Source organism: Coregonus lavaretus, assembly GCF_964263955.1.
Source record: "Coregonus lavaretus genome assembly, chromosome: 3".
Lineage (NCBI taxonomy): Eukaryota > Metazoa > Chordata > Actinopteri > Salmoniformes > Salmonidae > Coregonus > Coregonus lavaretus.
Window position 1 is genome coordinate 5,418,985 of NC_139990.1, and position 18,348 is coordinate 5,437,332.

The following is an 18,348-nucleotide window of genomic DNA, read 5'->3' on the forward strand; positions in this document are numbered from 1 at the left end:
GAATTGTTAACCTACAAAATGATCTTAGAATATTTCCAGACCACTGTAATTATTTAACTATTTTTGAGTTTTAGAAATGAAATGTGTCCAGAACATGTTAAACATAGAGTTGGTAACCATACATGATGTCAAAATAAACATGTGCATTTGAATTTCAATGAATTTTAATTCAAATTCAATTCAAATTCTGCTTTCTCTGAGGGGTGGCCAATTCAATTCATTTGGGCCATTTAATACCATTAAATGGCCCAACACAAGTAAAAAGACAAAGGAAGTGTCTTAACAGAATATCTTCTAACTAGGATGAGTAGAAAATAGAACAGACAATCACTTTCTTTATCCCGAGGTGCTATATTGGTGTATGGATGTTTTCAGGCAACACCTAAACAAGCAACAACATTTAACTTCCTGGCATTTAACTTCCTGGCAGAGGCAACCAGATTTTTTGGCTAAAATGTCCTGGTACTTGGTCAAGTTTGATGGTCAGATGACATGCACACCAATGGCAGGTTTGGTCTTCAAAAGAACAATGTATATGCAGAAAATACCTCATCCCTACTGTACAATATGGTGGTGCATCTTTGATGTTATGGGCTATTAAGACCTCTATCATCACGGAATTAAAGACCAATTCGCAAAAGTACTTGTTACATTTCGAATGCTCAGGCAGGACAGCAATATGGTCCAATTCACACACCTATCAATATAACGTGTTGTCATCACTACTGCCTCTGATCTGATGGACTCACTAAACACATACTGTGTTTGTAAATGATATGAGTGTTGGAGTGTGCCCCTAGCTGTCGTATGTATGTATATATGCGTTTTAGAACATTGTGCCATCTGGTTTGCTTAATATAAGGAATTTGATGTATAACTTTTACTGAAATATGACAATTGAGTCCTTTTCCACCACTGGACTTAAAACCAGACACTTTTACTCGAGTAGTATTTTACTGTGTGACTTTTACTTAAATCATTTTCTATTGAGGTATCTTTACTTTTACTCAAGTATGACAATTTTAAGTACTTTCCACGACTGACTGAGCCAAATAGCAACTTTTCCAAGTCAGTAGTAGCCAATGTAATGCAGAAATGTTGTTTTGGTTCCTGCAGTTATATCCCCCATAAGGTTTGTTCAAGGATAATGGCCTGAATTTTTTTAAAGCATGTCAAATAAATGTGACAGTCATACTGTAGGATCATTGGCGACTGAGAAAGATGGGGTTATAGGGACATATTCATACTTATCAAACTTTCCTTCACAATCTGCTTTGACTAATTTGATGGTCATAGAGCATTTGTTATTTTTTTGGAGATAGAGAATATAAAGTTTTTGACATACTCTTAACTTCTCAAACTTTTCTTTGCAATCTGTTTTTGAATAACTCATTTTTTTAATGACTATCAGCATTTTACATTTGGTCCTCTGTAGCTCAGCTGGTAGAGCACGGCGCTTGTAACGCCAAGGTAGTGGGTTCGATCCCCGGGACCACCCATACACAAAAATGTATGCACGCATGACTGTAAGTCGCTTTGGATAAAAGCGTCTGCTAAGTGGCATATTATATCTTGGTAGAGTCAATTGCTTGCACATACGTATTGCTCTGAGTGTCATGAACCCTGCGTCCTGAGTCTGTTCCTGCCTGTGTTGCCGTTTTTCTGCTCTGAATCTCCTGTTTCCCGAAGGTGCCTGAACGTACCCTGTCCGGTTGCCGGGCGACGTTGCTAGGCGGGTGATCTCTCGATTACCCGCACCTGCTTCTCATCAGCTTCGGCACACCTGGTCCTGATCATCACCCCTTCATAAGCTCTGACCTGACATCCATTCCCTGCCGGATCGTTAGCCATAAACAGTATGTTCTGCCAGCGTATCAGCCTCTGAGTACTAGCGTTAGTTTTGTTGTTTTTTGCACCTTGTTGACCTGCCTTGTACTTACCTCCGTTTTTTCTGTCTACAGTCATTCTCCCGGAACCTTCACCCAACCCCTGCCGTGCCATCAGTTCATCTGCCACTTCACCACCACCTACTCATCTCCGCCACCCGCTCCGTCTCCTGGACTATTCTGCATCTTTTTATCTGTAAATAAACACTCACATTCGTTCAACTCACCTTGTCCTGGTCTGCTTCTGGGTTCGGTCTTAGAGAACCGTGACAGAACGATCCGGCCATAAATGAACCCAGTGGACCTGGACTCTGTTCGCCATGCCATTACCCATCAGGAAAGGATGTTGGGACAACACAGCACGGCGCTACAGGAGATAGCGTTATCGGTTCGGAACTTTTCTACCAGTCTGACGAAGATCCAGGCTCAGCTCAGTTTGCCGGTGGAGAATCCACCACCGGTTTCACCTCTCTCGCCTGCCGCTTCTGGAGCTGTGCCCTTCCGTGAGCCCAAGGTTCCGACGCCTGAGAAGTATGAAGGGGATTTGGGAAGATGCCGTTCCTTTCTTATGCAGTGTGGATTAGTGTTCGATCTACAGCCCCACTCTTACGCCACAGACAAGGCTAGGATAGCCTTTGTTATTGAATTGCTGCGTGGTAGAGCCCTGGAGTGGGCTTCAGCCGTATGGGAACGACAGGACACCTGCATGGCGTCATACCAGCAGTTCACGGCAGAGATGAGGAAGCTGTTTGACCATCCAGTCCGAGGTAAGGACGCAGCTAAGCGCCTGTTTTCTCTTCGCCAAGGCACTCGCAGCGTTGCCAACTTCGTAATCGAATTCAGGACATTGGCTGTGGAGAGTGGGTGGAATGAGGAGTCACTGCAAGCGGCCTTTTACCAGGGGCTGTCGGAGCAACTCAAGGATGAGTTGATCTCCTATCCGGAGCCTAGTGACCTGGACAGTTTGGTAGCTTTGTCTATTCGGGTGGATAACAGAGTTCGAGAGAGAAGGAGGGAGAAGCAATGAGGCCCGTCCAATCAATCAGCTTCTCAGTTTCCAGTCGGGTCAGGAGGTGGACCAGAATGCGTCGATCATTGTCCACCACACGGGGTTAGTGGAGAGGTCCTGCCTCCAGATTCTGAACCCATGCAAGTGGGGCGGCACGGGTTAAACAAGGAGGAGCGCCAACATAGACGTAAGACCAACCGCTGCCTCTACTGTGGTAGTTCGGGACATTACATCTCCACTTGTTCCCAGCGGCCGTCAAACTGCTCGGCTCGCTAAAGTTGGGAGGACATTTAGCGAGCCAGTTTCAACCTCTCAATACCCCTGTCAGACCCCGTTTCCTGGCTACCCTCATGAACAGGAATCAGAGTTTAGCGATTAACGCTTTCGTCGATTCAGGTGCCGATGGAAGCTTTATTGATGCCGACGTGGTGGAACAGCTGGGGCTTTCCAAGGAGCGATTACCGGAAGCCATTGAAGCTACCACTCTGAACGGCAGTAGTCTGGCACGTATCACGATGAGGACTGAACCGGTTAAGATGCTGTTGTCAGGGAATCATTCTGAGGTTCTCATTCTTCATTCTGCCTTCTTCCATGTTCCTCTGGTCCTTGGATACCCCTGGCTGAAAGAACACAATCCCACGTTCAATTGGGTGACTGGCAAGGTAACTAGTTGGAGCATTGATTGTCATGCTAACTGCCTCAAGACTGCCTGTTCCCATTCTGTTCCCAGTCAGGTTATTGAGGCTAACCCCAAAGATTTGTCCCTGGTTCCCGAGACATATCATGATTTGGGGGAAGTGTTCAGTAAGCAGAGGGCTCTGTCACTCCCTCCCCACCGACCATATGATTATGCCATAAACCTGTTCCCTGGAGCTGCCTATCCCAAGGGACGGTTATACAGCATCCTCGACCTGAACGTGAGGCTTTGGAGACCTACATAAAGGAGTCCCTAGCTGCTGGTTTCATTCGTCCCTCGTCATCACCCCTGGGGGCAGGATTCTTCTTTGTGAGTAAAAAGGATGGCTCTCTTCGACCTTGTATTGATTATCGGGGGTTGAATGATATCACGGTCAAGAACAAGTATCCCCTGCCCTTGATGAGCTCTGCTTTCGACTCCTTACAGGGTGCTACTGTGTTCACTAAGCTGGACCTACGCAATGCGTATCATCTGGTCCGGATCAGAGAGGGGGACGAGTGGTTGACTGGTTTCAATACACCAATGGGTCATTTCGAGTATCAGGTGATGCCGTTTGGACTGACCAATGCCCCAGCAGTGTTCCAGAGTATGGTGAATGACGTCCTGAGAGATATGATCGGTCTTTTTGTGTTCGTTTACCTGGATGACATTCTAATCTTCTCTAAGGAGCTTTCCAGCCACGTCCAGCATGTCAAGCAGGTTCTGCAGCGATTGTTGGAGAATTGCCTGTTTGTGAAGGCCGAGAAGTGTGAATTTCACGCCCACACTACATCCTTCCTCGGGTACATCATCTCCAGGGGAGAGATTAGAATGGACCAAGAGAAGGTTAGGGTAGTTCTGGATTGGGCCCAGCCCGGTACGAGATTGCAGCTCCAGAGGTTTCTGGGGTTTGCGAACTTCTATCGTAGATTTATCCGTGATTACAGCCGTGTGGCCGCTCCTTTAACTGCCCTGACTTCTAGTACCAGAACCTTCAGTTGGAATCCTGAGGCGGACCGAGCATTTCTGGATTTGAAGAGGCGATTCACCAACGCTCCGATTCTCTCTTAACCTGACACTGCTCGTCAGTTTGTCGTTGAAGTGGATGCGTCTGATGTGGGGGTTGGCGCCATCCTGTCCCAGCGATGCTCCACTGACGGTAAACTCCATCCCTGCGCCTACTACTCTCGTCGTCTTTCGTCTACGGAGAGGAACTACGATGTGGGTAACCGGGAGCTCCTTGCGGTGAAACTTGCCTTGGAGGAGTGGCGCCACTGGTTGGAGGGGGCGGAGCAACCGTTTGTTGTCTGGACTGACCACAATAATCTTGCTTACGTGCAATCGGCTAAACGTCTCAACTCCCGTCAGGCCAGGTGGTCGTTGTTTTTTGGACGCTTTAATTTTTCCTTGACGTTCCGACCGGGGTCTAAGAACGGCAAGGCGGACGCCTTGTCCCGGATGTTCTCCAAGACGGAGGAGAGTGGGGCCAAGACTGAGACGATTCTTCCCCGGAACTTTGTCGTGGGAGCCGTTATGTGGAGGATTGAGGAGGAGGTTATGGCAGCCCTTCGGACGCAGCCCGGCACCGGTAACGGTCCACCCGGTCAGTTGTTTGTGCCTGAGTCGGTTCGTTCGGCTGTCCTCCAATGGTCCCACGCCAGCAAGATGGCTTGTCACCCTGGCGTGGCTCGGACGATGGCGCTTCTACGCAGACGATTTTGGTGGCCTGCCATGGGAGAAGATACTCGGAGGTTTGTTGCTGCCTGTCCAGTTTGTGCGCAGAACAAGAGTGCCAATCGGCCCAGCTCTGGACTTCTTCACCCCCTACCGATCCCCCGGCGACCATGGTTGCATCTGGCCCTGGACTTTGTCACTGGGTTGCCCTCTTCTGAGGGGAACATGGTCATTCTGACTATTGTGGACCGATTCAACAAGTTCGCCCACTTTGTGCCCATCTCCAAGCTTCCCTCTGCCTCTGAGACGTCCAAGATCCTGGTTAGGGAGGTTTTCAGGGTCCACGGATTGCCCAGTGACATAGTTTCCGACCGTGGCCCTCAGTTCACCTCTGCTGTCTGGAAATCCTTCTGTTTGGCCATTGGAGCTACAGTCAGTCTCACATCTGGATTTCACCCCCAATCTAATGGACAGGCGGAGAGAGCCAACCAGAAGATGGAATCCACGCTGCGCTGCCTTGTTTCCTCCAACCCCACCTCTTGGGCCTCTCAGTTGCCTTGGGTTGAGTATGCTCACAATACTCTCCCTACTTCTGCCACTGGGATGTCTCCCTTCCAGTGCCTATACGGCTACCAACCCCCCTTGTTTCCTTCTCAGGAGAAAGATCTCTCGGTTCCCTCTGTCCAGGCCCACATTCGTCGTTGCCACCGGACCTGGCATCGGGCCAGAAAGGCCCTCCTTAGAGTTTCTGACCGGTATCAGCTCCAGGCGAATCGTCGCCGTATTCCAGCCCCCGCTTATGCAGTCGGAGATAGGGTCTGGTTGGCTACACGGGACCTTCCTCTGCGGACTGAGTCAAGGAAACTGTCGCCGAGGTTCATTGGTCCGTTTGTGGTGGAGAGAGTGATTAATCTGAGGGGAACATGGTCATTCTGACTATTGTGGACCGATTCAACAAGTTCGCCCACTTTGTGCCCATCTCCAAGCTTCCCTCTGCCTCTGAGACGTCCAAGATCCTGGTTAGGGAGGTTTTCAGGGTCCACGGATTGCCCAGTGACATAGTTTCCGACCGTGGCCCTCAGTTCACCTCTGCTGTCTGGAAATCCTTCTGTTTGGCCATTGGAGCTACAGTCAGTCTCACATCTGGATTTCACCCCCAATCTAATGGACAGGCGGAGAGAGCCAACCAGAAGATGGAATCCACGCTGCGCTGCCTTGTTTCCTCCAACCCCACCTCTTGGGCCTCTCAGTTGCCTTGGGTTGAGTATGCTCACAATACTCTCCCTACTTCTGCCACTGGGATGTCTCCCTTCCAGTGCCTATACGGCTACCAACCCCCCTTGTTTCCTTCTCAGGAGAAAGATCTCTCGGTTCCCTCTGTCCAGGCCCACATTCGTCGTTGCCACCGGACCTGGCATCGGGCCAGAAAGGCCCTCCTTAGAGTTTCTGACCGGTATCAGCTCCAGGCGAATCGTCGCCGTATTCCAGCCCCCGCTTATGCAGTCGGAGATAGGGTCTGGTTGGCTACACGGGACCTTCCTCTGCGGACTGAGTCAAGGAAACTGTCGCCGAGGTTCATTGGTCCGTTTGTGGTGGAGAGAGTGATTAATCCTGTTGTGGTTCGACTCAAGTTGCCTAGTACGCTCAGAGTCAATCCCACCTTCCATGTCTCCTGCCTCAAGCCTGTTCTCCTCAGCCCTCTGTTGCCCCCTCCACCTCCTCCTCCTCCTCCTCGGATGATCGGAGGAGGCCCTGTCTACACGGTGCGCTGCATCATGGATTCCAGACGGCGGAGCCGGGGTTTCCAGTATCTCGTGGACTGGGAGGGGTATGGTCCTGAGGAGAGGAGTTGGATTCCTCGGCGTCAGATCCTTGATGCTGACCTCCTTCGTGACTTCTACCGCCTCCATCCTGGTGCTCCGGGTAGTCCGCCCGGTGGCGTTCGTCGGAGGGGGGGTACTGTCATGAACCCTGCGTCCTGAGTCTGTTCCTGCCTGTGTTGCCGTTTTTCTGCTCTGAATCTCCTGTTTCCCGAAGGTGCCTGAACGCACCCTGTCCGGTTGCCGGGCGACGTTGCTAGGCGGGTGATCTCTCGATTACCCGCACCTGCTTCTCATCAGCTTCGGCACACCTGGTCCTGATCATCACCCCTTCATAAGCTCTGACCTGACATCCATTCCCTGCCAGATCGTTAGCCATAAACAGTATGTTCTGCCAGCGTATCAACCTCTGAGTACTAGCGTTAGTTTTGTTGTTTTTTGCACCTTGTTGACCTGCCTTGTACTTACCTCCGTTTTTTCTGTCTACAGTCATTCTCCCGGAACCTTCACCCAACCCCTGCCGTGCCATCAGTTCATCTGCCACTTCACCACCACCTACTCATCTCCGCCACCCGCTCTGTCTCCTGGACTATTCTGCATCTTTTTATCTGTAAATAAACACTCACATTCGTTCAACTCACCTTGTCCTGGTCTGCTTCTGGGTTCGGTCTTAGAGAACCGTGACACTGAGGTGATTTCTGAACTTTTCAGTCATCATAACTCTCTCATTAGCTTTGATTTAACCACATTTACTGACCCCTACTCCATTGAAATTCACCTGCAGTTTTCCTTAATATGCAGTTCCTCCTTAAGTGCATACTTTCAACCTATATTTAGTAAGAGAAATCAGTTGGGATTACCATTAAGCTTGCCCTGCACTTAAATAAACACACAACCAACTCATCCTTTAAACTGTCCTGAATTCATGGTTCTTTGGTCATGAACTCTTAAATGTACAGGAAATGAATCTGCTTTTAAAGTAGTTACACAGAAATAAGACAGCATGAAAAGAAAAGGACATGAGTATTGGAATGAGTAAAACATTCAGTAACACTTCCTGCTTCTCCTAAATGTGAGTTTCACTAGGGTAGTGTGGAGGTCAAGGTCCATAATCCAATGCAGCTAACAAACCAAGCTTTTTTTGCTGACGTTCAGCTTCTAAAAATGTTAAAACTTGAAATATTGTATGATAATCATAATATCAAATATTCTAAGGCAGAACACTCATAATAAATGACAATAATTGAATTGTTATAAAAGAGTCACTCTGAAATGTTAGTTATTTTTACATTTTCCATCACTACTGAAAAAATATTTGATCTATCCATTTACAATATATTAGGAAATCCCGACAAGGGGAAAAAAAACGATATTATCCAATCAAAATGTATTCCCTTCAAATGCTACCCAACACAAATCACAGACAATGACAAATTGGAAACCAGAGTGTTGTGTGGAAATGACAAACACAATCTGTTAAAGTTTTCCATAAATGTGTGGAAAATGCATTTAGGCTTAATGTGAAGATTACATTTTCACAGGTCTGCACTGCCAATGTTATCTCAGAGGAAACACACAGACAAGGATAAATATATTATGCCATCTGAACTGTATCAACCACAGTCATCACCGCCATTGTTATTATCATGGTTTTCATCATATTTATCACCACTATCATCATCCTAATTCTCCTCAGGATTAGGTGCGTCATCATCATCATCATCATCACCATCACGTCATCTTCATCACGTTTTCAAGTGGGGGGGAAAAAAGTGTTAAGAGTCCCAAGACAGACTACTCTCTCGAATCAAACCAGTAGTTTGCTTCTGTTGCTTGCTTTCTTTATGAAACAGTCTATATTTACCTGAAGTAGAAGAATATAGCCAGAGAGATCAGGAGGGAGGCTATGGATAAGGCATGACCCACAATCGCCATGTAGTACAGGATATAGGCCATCTGGGAAATACAGATACACCTTTTAGATGAAAACAAATATGACCATACTGCATCAAGAACATTCATGAACCGTTAACTTCCATTCTCTACCTTGATGTAAACAAAATATGAAAGAGGTGAGACTAGGACATGGCCTTAATGTCTGCAGCACAGATGGTTTTAATCCGTCCTCTAATCAAGGTGTGACTGAGCCACGCTTGAATAATGGATAGTCATAGCATTCTTTGTGTCCTCACAAAGCAATTTTTTAAGAAACCGGCGTTTGGCAAAGATCACTTTTCTTTTCTTTCCATCGCGTTACTATTGCTTTTACAGTACAGAGGAACACATGTATCTGTCTGTGTCCAATGGCTAGGGTCAGAAACCTGTTCCCTCTATGACCTCCTCCATAAATCATGATTGTGAAATGTAATCGAGTGTAAGCTTAGGTACATCTTACTGTACCATATTTACCATATCTAGCTCAATTTGACCAATTGTTCCCCCCTTGGTCTCCTCTGTATTGAAAATAACTGTATTATCCCCTTGAGAAAATGTCCCTTATTGTGATTGTAAAATGGGATCAAGTGTATGCTATAAGTAGCACATGTATGGGATTGATGGATCACTCGGTGACAACCCTTACCTTCAGCTTGCCTGTAGTGTGGAAGTTACATAGCGTGTAGTTGGACCACGTCCTATTGGAATCTGGGTGGCGGAACCACTGTCCTGATTCGCCACAGGTCTTTGTAGCTTTTTCTGATGAAACAATCAAGTAGGATTAATTATAAACACTTTGAATTGTTTTAACACTTAGCCACTTAAACAGAAACACTTAAACTGTACATGTCCATAAGCTTTGCAACCATTTGACACCATGAATAATGAATTAAATGCTATGAATATTTCAAATTCAAGCCATGTTCCACAGCGACGCATTTATCACGAGCAGTTAACAAGTCAGCATTGGAGAATCAGACCGACCAGGACATTGACTTTATTCATTCTTGCTTGCAGTTTAACAAACACCTCCTATAGCCAGACCTTACCTGTGGAGTCGAAGTCACGGAAATAGTTTGGGCAGTTCTGCCAGGTGACTGTCCCAGCAGGTGTATCATCCCAGCACAGCCAGCCATCCCAGGTCCGGTTACAGTACAGCCCTGTGCCGCCAACAACACACAACCAGACACAACACACTAATGAAGACTCACTGTAAATACACTACGTCGCTGGGTGAAAACAACTGTACATTAACCATTTGGCCACACGCCTGTCGTCGTCTGTCTACTAGCATAGTATGTTTATCAGAATTCTGTAATTGTTTGTCTCTGTGACTTGTGATCGTACCTGTCTTATGGGTTCTTGTGATCGTGTGCTGTAACCTTGAAGTGACTGTGGAAGTATTCTATTATATTCCATTTCTATTTAAGCAATAAGGCCCGAGGAGGTGTTGTATATGGCCAATATACCATGGCTTAGGGCTGTTCTTATGCACGACGCAACACAGAGTGCCTGGACACAGCCCTTAGCCATGGTATATTGGCCATATACAGTGGATTCGGAAAGTATTCAGACCCCTCAACTTTTTCCACATTTTGTTACGTTACAGCCTTATTCTAAAATTGATTAAATCGTTTTTTTCCTTCATCAATCTACACACAATACCCCATAATGTCAAAGCAAAAACAGGTTTATAGACATTTTTGCAAATGTATTACAAATAAAACTATCACATTTACATAAGTATTCAGACTCTTTACTCAGTATTTTGTTGAAGCACCTTTGGCAGCGATTACAGCCTTGAGTCTTCTTGGGTATGACGCTACAAGCTTGGCACACCTGTATTTGGGGAGTTTCTCCCATTCTTCTGTGTAGATCCTCTCAAGCTCTGTCAGGTTGGATGGGGAGCGTCGCTGCACAGCTATTTTCAGGTCTCTCCAGAGATGTTCGATCGGGTTCAAGTACGGGCTCTGGCCACTCAAGGACATTCAGAGACTTGTCCCGAAGCCACTCCTGCGTTCTCTTGGCTGTGTGCTTAGGATCGTTGTCCTGTTGGAAGGTGAACCTTCATCCCAGAGGTCCTGAGTGCTCTGGAGCAGGTTTTCATCAAGGATCTCTTTGTACTTTGCTCCGTTCATCTTTCCCTCGATCCTGACTAGTCTCCCAGTCCATGCTGCTGAAAAACATCCACATAGCATGATGCTGCCACCACCATGCTTCACCATAGGGATAGTGCCTGGTTTCCTGCAGACGTGACGCTTGGCATTCAGGCCAAAGAGTTCAATCTTGGTTTCATCAGACCAGAGAATCTTGTTTTTCATGGTCTGAGAGTCCTTTAGGTGCCTTTTGCCAAACTCCAATTGGGTTCCGTCTGGCCACTCTACCATAAAGGCCTGATTGGTGGAGTGCTGCAGAGATGGTTGTCCTTCTGGAAGGTTCTCCCATCTCCACAGAGGAACTCTGGAGCTCTGTCAGAGTGACCATCGGGTTCTTGGTCACCTCCCTGACCAAGGCCCTTCTCCCCTGATTGCTCAGTTTGGCTGGGCGGCCAGCTCTAGAAGAGTCTTGATGGAGGCCACTGTGTTCTTGGGGACCTTCAATGCTGCAGAAATGTTTTAGTACCCTTCCCGACACAATCCTGTCTCGGAGCGCTACGGACAATTCCTTCGACCTCATGGCTTTTGCTCTGACATGCACTGTCAACTGTGGGACCTTATATAGACAGGTGTTTGCCTTTCCAAATCGTGTCCAATCAATTTAATTTACCACAGGTGGACTCCAATCAAGTTGTAGAAACATCTCAAGGATGATTTTTTAAAGTCATTTTAGCCATGATCAATGGAAGCAGGATGCACCTGAGCTCAATTTCGAGTCTCATAGAAAAGGGTCTGAATACTTACATAAATAAGATATTTCTGTTTTTCATTTTTAATACATTTACAATAAATTCTTAACCTGTTTTTCGCTTTGTCATTATGGGCTATTGTGTGTAGATTGATGAGAATGTTTATTTATTTAATCCATTTTAGAATAAGGCTGTAACGTAACAATGTGGAAAGAGTCAAGGGATATTAATACTTTCCGAATGCACTGTGTCACAAACCCCAGAGGAGCCTTATTGCTATTATAAACTGGTTACCAACGTAATTAGAGCAGTAAAACTAAATGTTTTGTCATACCCGTGGTATACGGTCTGATATACCATGGCTTTCAGCCAATCAGCATTCAGGGCTCAAACCACCAAATGTATAATCTGAAATAATCCCACACACTGAGTATTAAAGTAGTGCACATCATCACTACCTGATTTGTTATAAGGCTGGTCTCTGTTCATCTTCTCAAAGCATTTGTATTGACCGTCGATGATCTTCTTCCTCTCCTCCTCCTCCTGACTGACCCTGGGGCTGACTGGAGTCTCCACAGTGGGCTCCACATACCTAGGCTCTAGCAGACCATGGGGAGTCATCTTCAGGCTGACTGGAGTCTCCACAGTGGGCTCCACAGACCCTGGCTCTAGCAGACCATGGGGAGTCACCTTCAGGCTGACTGGAGTCTCCACAGTGGGCTCCACAGACCCTGGCTCTAGCAGACCATGGGGAGTCACCTTCAGGCTGACTGGAGTCTCCACAGTGGGCTCCACAGACCCTGGCTCTAGCAGACCATGGGGAGTCACCTTCAGGCTGACTGGGGTCTCCACAGTGGGCTCCACAGACCCTGGCTCTAACAGACCATGGAGAGTCACCTTCTGGGGAAGAACAACATGTTACTGGACAGACCCCATAAAGAAACACACACAGATAGAAATCCTCATGCTCTATTTGTCAACAGGGAACAGTATCAGTGACTATATAAACACAGATAGATAAATAATAGAAGAAAAGTAAAGTTAAAAGCAATCAGAAAACACTACAGACAGACAACATACAGAATAGGTAGGCAGGCCCAGAGTTATTCCTGATCCATAGACTAGACAAGGAAAAACTCCTGGCTCTAATTATGGCGTTAAACTATCAAATGAATAATAACCAGGAAACACAACAGACAACACAAACAGAATAAGGACTAAGAACAGTCCTGCCTGCACACCCAGGTTATGTTCCAAATGGCAACCTATTCACTAAATAGTGCTCTACTTTGGACCAGGTTCCATAGGGCTCTGGTCCAAAATAGTGCACTTTATAGGGAATAGGGTGCCATTTGGAACGCATTCCCAGTTCCAGACAGACCCGTACTATTTTGTCCATTTAATCAACTGAGAACGAATCAATCTCCAATTACCTTTAATTTGTCCTTGGAGAATGTCAGACATTTGGACCAGGTCCTATTAATGGAGGGACTTTGGACCCAATTACCAGATTCATCACAATATTTTGACACTTTTCCTGCAAAAACAAATGTAATGGTAATTGTTAGCGACGTAATTTAAGCTATGAGTAATGGCGACTTGGCAGCTGCTGAATCAATCAGTGTGATAGGGGCTAGACATGAAGCTGCTGCTATAGCTACGCTGACTGGACTGTGATCTCAACTGCCGAGTCAATAGTTAGGCTTATACTGTTATCTAATTTTGCTGTCAGATACCATTGTTTATTTTTTTATATATATTTTTTATTCACCAAAGGAGTTTTCAAAATGGGAAGCATATTATAGTTTTTGGTCATATTTAGTTGACATATCATTATTTAAACTAATACAGTACCAAGTTTTATATGTTGTCATTTCAATAACATATATGCTATCATATTGTAGTATCCTATCAAATGTATGGTTTACCAAAACAGTGGCGGGGTGAAGGCTTTGCTGTTGTTTACACTGCAGATTGCCCCTTTTAAGTGTTACTCTGTTTGCCCTCATTACTCAATTGAGCATCACTGCATTCCTTAACAATGAGAGCCAGCTCCTTGTCATTCCATAACACCAAGAGCCAGCTCCTTGTCATTCCGTAACACTGAGAGCCAGCTCCTTGCCATTCAATAAATTCACCACCAAAGCTAGAAACACTTCAGATGTAAGTTATGGGCATCACGTCTTTGTTATATCAGACTTGGAGAAACTCTTCCCTGCTGTAATCCCTAAAGCGTGAGTTGAATCTCCTGTTGGATAATGTCTGAGATCACCATGTTCCCTCTCTGGGAGTACGCTAACCCAACAAACTGTCCTCCCCCAGCAGCTAGTCAACAGTTACATAAAACCCAGCCAAGCTTTCACAGACAACTGGCTTCAACCGAACTGAAGAAGGATGACCTCATTAGGAAGCTTGCTGCATCACCAGTTGTAATAATCTAATTGCAGTTGTAAAGTGTCACTGGTCAGATCAGGGCCCATTTGCAAAAAGCATCTCAGAGTAGGAGTACTGACCTAGGATCAGTTTTGCCTTTTCGATCACATTGATTAAAATTACATGCACAGGGAGGTCCTGATCCTAAATTGATATGTTTGATACATATGGCCCCTGGGCTGCAGATATATGACCAGGTCTGATCCAATATCAAAACTCAGGTGAACCCAGGTGCAGAAATCAAGTCTCTAGTCACCCCTATCGTCTCTATAATCTAGTCTCTAGTCACCCCTATCGTCTCTATAATCTAGTCTCTAGTCACCCCTATCGTCTCTATAATCTAGCCTCTAGTCACCCCTATCGTCTCTATAATCTAGTCTCTAGTCACCCCTATCATCTCTATAATCTCTAGTCACCCCTATCATCTCTATAATCTCTAGTCACCCCTATCATCTCTATAATCTATAGTTACCCCTATCATCTCTAGTCTCTAGTCACCCCTATCATCTCTAGCCTCTAGTCACCCCTATCATCTCTAGTCTCTAGTCACCCCTATCATCTCTAGCCTCTAGTCACCCCTATCATCTCTATAATCTAGTTTCTAGTCACCCCTATCATCTCTAAAATCTCTAGTCACCCCTATCTTCTCTATAATCTAGTCTCTAGTCACCCCTATCATCTCTATAATCTAGTCTCTAGTCACCCCTATCGTCTCTATAATCTAGCCTCTAGTCACCCCTATCGTCTCTATAATCTAGTCTCTAGTCACCCCTATCGTCTCTATAATCTAGTCTCTAGTCACCCCTATCATCTCTATAATCTAGCCTCTAGTCACCCCTATCATCTCTATAATCTAGTCTCTAGTCACCCCTATCATCTCTATAATCTAGTCTCTAGTCACCCCTATCATCTCTATAATCTAGCCTCTAGTCACCCCTATCATCTCTATAATCTAGTCTCTAGTCACCCCTATCATCTCTATAATCTAGTCTCTAGTCACCCCTATCATCTCTATAATCTAGTCTCTAGTCACCCCTATCATCTCTATAATCTAGTCTCTAGTCACCCCTATTATCTCTATCATCTCTAGTCACTCCTATCATCTCTATAGTCAAGCCTCTAGTCACCCCTATCATCTCTATAATCTCTATTCACCCCTATCATCTCTATAATCTCTAGTCACTCCTATCATCTCTATAGTCAAGCCTCTAGTCACCCCTATCATCTCTATAATCTCTAGTCACCCCTATCATCTCTATAATCTAGCCTCTAGTCAACCTATCATCTCTATAATCCAGTCACCCTTTGAAGCAGAAACCGAGGCGGCGGATCGGACAGTCAGGAGACAGACAGGATGTTCTGGTGCACACCTCTCTTAGAGGCTTTTATTAACAGGTGCAGGATGAATCGGCCAATAAACTTTGTACAGAAGATAACAAACAGGACGTTGATAAAGACTTGAATAAATCAAAAATGTTCTTTAGTATAAACTATTCCGGCAACAGCTCTTTGCCTATAACCAAACACAGGTATAACTCTACTCTAGCCAACCTGTTACCTGCCCAGCCTTCTTTCCCCCAGGCAAAGACCAACTGAGCACCTAAGAACTCTTTCCAGGAACTCCCTTCCGCTAGAAATGTTCCATCATGATAACCCCAAAACACATTTCTACCATAAATGCGTAATTTCCCATGGACATATATCATAAACAACAGTTTTACATAAACACACACTTCAATACCTTTTGCCATAACAACTACTTTAAGTCACACAATACACATTCATGAAGTAATTCACCCCCTGGAAAATTAATCACTTTGGTTATTCCCGTCAACCAATAAATGTTCCTCGATGACTCGTAGACTAATTTGCACTAAGTGTAATGCAGACCAGCACTTCAACAAGGAAACAAACACATCAGGTAGGTTAAATGATATGATTATTCTCTACAAACACTTCCATCGTTATTCTAATAATATATTTCACATTGCTAGAGCATGTATGTTTAAATGGGAAGCATTATACACTGTAGAAACATGGTTAGCAAGTTACATTGTTTTAGTAACTGGCATGCATAACAAACACTCGACTTTGGCGCCTTACGTCAAGGTATTGTTGGCAAACGGAATGCGCAACTCTATCAAACATTTTCTCTTTGTTTCAGGATTCTTGGCTATACCTTGAAGAGATACAATACAGAGTCTTTCTCCAACCAATCAGTTGGTCTGGGTAGCCATTTGATTAGATGTTCAAGAGTCTTACGGCTTGGGGGTAGAAGCTGTTTAGAAGCCTCTTGGACCTAGACTTGGCACTCCGGTACCGAGACCATCACTGAGACCATCACCGCTATCATCTCTATAATCTACCCTATCACCTGTGGCCTGGCCAATTCCCTCTGCAGAGATTGGATAATTTATCAGTATTTGGTCTTACCAGAGGTGTCCAGTCCGGGGTAGTCTGGGCAGTTCTGTGTGGCGTAGGTCCCCACCGGAGTCTCATCCCAACATAGCAAGCCATCCCACATATGGCTACAGAACACACCTGCATCAGGGAGAATGACTTTAATATCTATGCCTGTATATTTATAACACGTTAGGCTGCCTTCCTATTGCTAAACCATGCGTTAACGATTCATGTCGAACCCTTTTATTTACATTTTGAGTCATTTAGTAGATGTTCAGTGCCTCTAGCACTTTCCATTGGTCTAATAGCTGAGATGCTCCTTCAATTTAACATATGCTATGGTACTTTTACAGTCCTATATCACTGCACTTGGGTCCTGGTAACAACATTTCTATTACCTATAGCATCAAGGGAGCACTTATTAAACATCCATCCACTAAGCATTATGCAACCAAGGTCATAGCATCAACACTAGTGCTTTCTCAAGGAGCCCCAGTAATCCGTTCCCAGTAAGTAGTGTGATTAGATTAAAGGGGTGATCTGGGATTGGTACATCCATTTTTGGACTTTGAAATTATTGATTTGTGCTTCACCTGTTCTATTGTGCTGCTGGTCTCGGCTGAACAGTTCAAGACATTTGTATTGACCCTCGGTCATGGTCAGCCTCTCGTCATCCATTATGGTAAGGACAGGCCTGAGAGATGTGTCTGGGCTAGCAGGCTCAGAGCTGGTCTCCCCGGCAACAGTTCCGCTCTGTAAAGACACAACAACCACTTCATCTTACCAAAATAGAGCTATCGAACTCTTAAGTGACTGGGTAGTGATGTACTGTATGTGTAGGTTGCACTAGGCTCTGCTGCCCTCAAACTAATTGCCCTGAGCTGAATCAAGTTGTATTGTGTTGTGACAATATTGGCATACTTGTCTTTCAACAGGCAATGTGTAAGGGTCTGGTACACAGAACTAGAATGTGTAATTCTATTGCTATGGTTTAGTATTGGTATTGTGAGTGATTTATTGACAGTATACTCCCACATGCGCTGCTGATTCATACTAAAAGCAATAGACAAATAGTCTCATCTTGTGCTTTAAAATAACTCATAAAAAGGGGTTGATTTGTTTTATATGAATAGAATGAGAGCGTCTCTCTGATCCTGTCTGTTCTCCTATTGAGTGGTTTGGAAAAGAAGCTTGAAAACCATGGGAGCTCGTCTCGTCTCCTAAGATGATATACTGTAGATCAGGACTGCCCAACCCTGTTCCTGGAGAGCTACCGTCCTGTAGGTTTTTGCTCCAACCATAATTAGCAGGTTGATAAGATGAATCTGTCATGAGCCTCTCACTCCACCGGGTTACCACCTTAATTTTCTTCCACTCTGCTCACCACTCTCTCTACTCAGCCTAACTAGCTCCACCTGTCCCTGCTCTGCTCTGCTCTAATTACTCTGCCAGCTGCGCTGCATTACCCACTACCTCTCCCAGTATTTAAAGCCCTGTCTTTCAGCTCTCCTTTGTCAGATCGTCTGCAAAGCTCACACCCGGAACCTGTTTGCTCGCGCTTCTGGCTCACCCTGGTTTTGTGTTCCCGGACCTGCCTGATGTTTGGATACTCTTCTGCCCCAGGAGATCCAGACCTGCTTTTTGCCATAACGACTCCTGACTACTCT

The 18,348-nt window shown here is 45.4% G+C and overlaps 1 protein-coding gene across 1 annotated transcript in view; it reads right to left on the reverse strand.

The window, feature by feature from the left end:
* The window catches only part of LOC311117392 (calcitonin gene-related peptide type 1 receptor-like), a gene marked incomplete at both ends in the record, with an annotated part of 55,957 nt that overhangs the window by 28,780 nt on the left and 8,829 nt on the right, over positions 1-18,348 (reverse strand). Inside the window, 7 exons of the mRNA XM_084157516.1 lie at positions 8,930-9,021; positions 9,647-9,759; positions 10,050-10,160; positions 12,304-12,538; positions 13,279-13,382; positions 16,712-16,819; positions 17,275-17,434. Coding sequence (XP_084013642.1) covers positions 8,930-9,021; positions 9,647-9,759; positions 10,050-10,160; positions 12,304-12,538; positions 13,279-13,382; positions 16,712-16,819; positions 17,275-17,434 — 923 coding nt within the window. The remainder of the gene's footprint in view (positions 1-8,929; positions 9,022-9,646; positions 9,760-10,049; positions 10,161-12,303; positions 12,539-13,278; positions 13,383-16,711; positions 16,820-17,274; positions 17,435-18,348) is intronic.